General features: G+C 43.4%; 1 protein-coding gene across 1 annotated transcript; it reads left to right on the top strand.

Moving 5' to 3' along the window:
* The first annotated feature begins 622 nt into the window (after window positions 1-622).
* Window positions 623-2,238, top strand: zgc:113691 (uncharacterized protein LOC503529 homolog). Its single transcript, XM_041841318.1, has one exon. It carries the CDS (start codon window positions 1,158-1,160, stop codon window positions 1,992-1,994), a length of 837 nt encoding a protein of 278 aa, XP_041697252.1. The 5' UTR covers window positions 623-1,157; the 3' UTR covers window positions 1,995-2,238.
* Window positions 2,239-3,507: the final 1,269 nt, after the last annotated feature.

Here is a 3,507-nt window from a genome sequence, read left to right as displayed (position 1 = left end):
CAGATACTATACACTACCACAGATACTATACACTACCACAGATACTATACACTAACCACAGATACTATACACTAACCACAGATACTATACACTACCACAGATACTATACACTACCACAGATACTATACACTACCACAGATACTATCACTACCACATATAGTATACACTAACCACAGATACTATACACTAACCACAGATACTATACACTAACCACAGATACTATACACTACCACAGATACTATACACTACCACAGATACCACAGATACTATACACTACCACATATACTATACACTACCACATATACTATACACTACCACAGATACTATACACTACCACAGATACTATACACTACCACAGATACTATACACTACCACATATACTATACATTACCACATATACTATACACTACCACATATACTATACACTACCACAGATACTATACACTACCACAGATACTATACACTACCACAGATACTATACACTAACCACAGATACTATACACTACCACAGATACTGTACACTACCACAGATACCACAGATACTATACACTACCACAGATACTATACACTAACCACAGATACTATACACTACCACAGATACTATACACTACCACATATACTATACACTAACCACCGATACTATACGACTCCTATTCTTATTCACCAAAACAGCTACAATCAACAGAAGATTTGTGTTGACGCATTTACTGATCAAGGAGGGCTCAAGTATTTGGCTTTAATTAAGAAAATAGAAACATTGTGTCACTTGAAACTAACTGTGTCAAAGAGATGGTTGTTGCCTAATTAACGGTCATTCTAGCCCTGAGCTTAGTGTTACACTGGAGAGGAACCAGCTGCAGCTGCCCAGGTGCTGCCCTCCTGCCTCTCTGCTTTCTCTCTCTGAGAGACTAACACGAGGGGATTGTCTTAGGTCCAGGGTGAATAGAACAATGGATGGAACATTATAGATCCTGAGGAATACTAATGTTAAGATTTCTGTAATGGTTTGTTGATCTATTTTATCCCATGGGGAGAGAGACCTGCATTAGAGAAACCTGAAACCTGGAGCAGAGAACAGAGGATCTATAGGCTAATATCGTACACCATGTGTTTTTAGTTTTATGTGTGATATTTGAGTTTGTAAAAAGCTATAAAGGATGGCCGAGAAAAAAGAGAACGCCTCCAAGTTTCAGATGTTGAAACTCCTGGAGAAATGCAGGAAGGAGAGAGACGATGTGGCGCACAGGGAGAGTATTATGAAGGAGAAGCTCAGACAGTACGAGTCCAGGATGAGGTCAACGGAGGTGCTGAAACAGAAATTCAAGACCGTGACTTTGGAGAACAAGGAGCTGCGCAAGCATGTCAAGACTCTCCGTCAAGAGATAGGCCTGGAGGCTAGCCCCAAGTTCAACGGCAAGACCACCAAGGACATCATCTCTGACCTGCACGAGAAGGAGCGTCAGTGCAGTTCGCTGGTGGAGAAAACAGGTAGACTCAGTTTGACCATTGATGATCTGACATCAGAGCTGGCAAATGCCGTCACGTCTAAAACTCTTCTGGAATATCAGGTGCAGTCATTGCAGCAGAACCTGAAGGACATGACGAATAATCAACGCCGTTTGTTGAAACTCTGGGAGGATAAGAAGTCTCAAAGAGAGCAGCTCACTCTCCCTGCGATAGGCATACCCCAGAGACCCGGACAGAAACCTGTGTCTCACAAGGGAGTACAAACAGAGATGTCCATCAACTCAGCCCAGAAACTCCCACCCAACGCGTTTGAGACCAAACCTTCTCCTTCAACACGATCACGACACCACGAGAGAAGGTCTTCTATCGATAAACAAGGGGGTTTAACAACATTAGGAAATGGTCATCAGTTGGGGAATGGGAATCACCAATTGGGGAACGGCGACCATAATTCAATGGGAAATGGCAAACATCATCGTGAAAAGGCGGCTTTATTTCACGATGTAACCAATGGACACATACTGTAAAGACGGAATAATATATTGATAAGTATATAGAAAGTATAAATTGAATATATAAAAGGCTCATGTGGAAAAATTAGGGTGAATATAATTTTGGGGTGTTTAAAAGAAAAACAGGAGAGGAGCCTGATACTGCTTTTGATTGGATAATACACTCGTGTGGTTGTTTGGTTGTTCTCTGTTGCCATCTAGTGCAAAAAAAAGCCTGCAATTGATTCAGTGTGTTTTTATTTAAAATACAGTGCATTCTGAAAGTATTCAGACCCCTTTTACTTTTTCCACATTTTGTTACGTTACAGCCTTATTCTAAAATGGATTAAATCGTTTTTTCCCCTCATCAATCTACACACAATACCCCATAATGACAAAGCAAAAACAGGTTTTGCAAATGTATTCAAAATACAAAACTGAAATATCACATTTACATAAGTATTCAGACCCTTTACTCAGTACTTTGTTGATTACAGACTCGAGTCTTCTTGGGTATGACGCTACAAGCTTGGCACACCTGTATTTGGGGAGTTTCTCCCATTCTTCTCTGCAGATCCTCAAGCTCTGTCAAGTTGAATGGGGAGCGTCGCTGCACAGCTATTTTCTGGTCTCTCCAGAGATGTTCGATCGGGTTCAAGTCCGGGCTCTGGCTGGGCCACTCAAGGACATTCAGAGACTTGTCCCGAAGCCACTCCTGCGTTGTCTTGGCTGTGTGCTTAGGGTCGTCGTCCTGTTGGAAGGTAAACCTTCACCCCAGTCTGAGGTCCTGAGCGCTCTGGAGCAGGTTTTCATCAAGGATCTCTCTGTACTTTGCTCAGTACATCTTTCCCTCGAACCTGACTAGTCTCCCAGTCCCTGCCGCTGAAAAACATCCCCACAGCATGATGCTGCCACCACCATGCTTCACCGTAGGGATGGTGCCAGGTTTCCTCCAGATGTGACGCTTGGCATTCAGGCCAAAGAGTTCAATCTTGGTTTCATCAGACCAGAGAATCTTGTTTCTCATGGTCTGAGTCTTTAGCTGCCTTTTGGCAAACTCCAAGCGGGCTGTCATGTGCCTTTTACTGAGGAGTGGCTTCCGTCTGTCCTTCTGGAAGGTTCTCCCATCTCCACAGAGGAACTCTGGAGCTCTGTCAGAGTGACCATCGGGTTCTTGGTCACCTCACTGACCAAGGCCCTTTTCCCCCAATTGCTCAGTTTGGCCGGGTGGTCAGCTCTAGGAAGAGTCTTCGTTGTTCCAAACTCCTTATATTTAAGAATGATGGAGGCCACTGTGTTCTTGGGGACCTTCAATGCTGCAGACATTTTTTGGTACCTTTCCCCAGATCTGTGCCTTGACACAATCCTGTCTTGGAGCTCTACGAACAATTCCTTCGACCTCATGGCTTGGTTTTTCCTCTGACATCAAAACACACCTCCAGGCTGTGTAAGGGCTATTTGACCAAGGAGAGTGATGGAGTGCTGCATCAGATGACCTGGCCTCCACAATTTTTTGAAAACATTTTAGTCATTTAGCAGACGCTCTTAT

The sequence above is a fragment of the Coregonus clupeaformis genome, unplaced genomic scaffold, assembly GCF_020615455.1.
Source record: "Coregonus clupeaformis isolate EN_2021a unplaced genomic scaffold, ASM2061545v1 scaf0237, whole genome shotgun sequence".
Taxonomy (NCBI): Eukaryota; Metazoa; Chordata; class Actinopteri; order Salmoniformes; family Salmonidae; genus Coregonus; species Coregonus clupeaformis.
Note: the sequence above shows the minus strand (reverse complement) of the source record. Positions and strands in the feature narration are given on the sequence as shown.

Excerpts from the sequence above, each read along its gene's own strand:
- zgc:113691 (XM_041841318.1), top strand. The coding sequence starts at position 1,158 with ATGGCCGAGAAAAAAGAGAACGCCTCCAAGTTTCAGATGTTGAAACTC.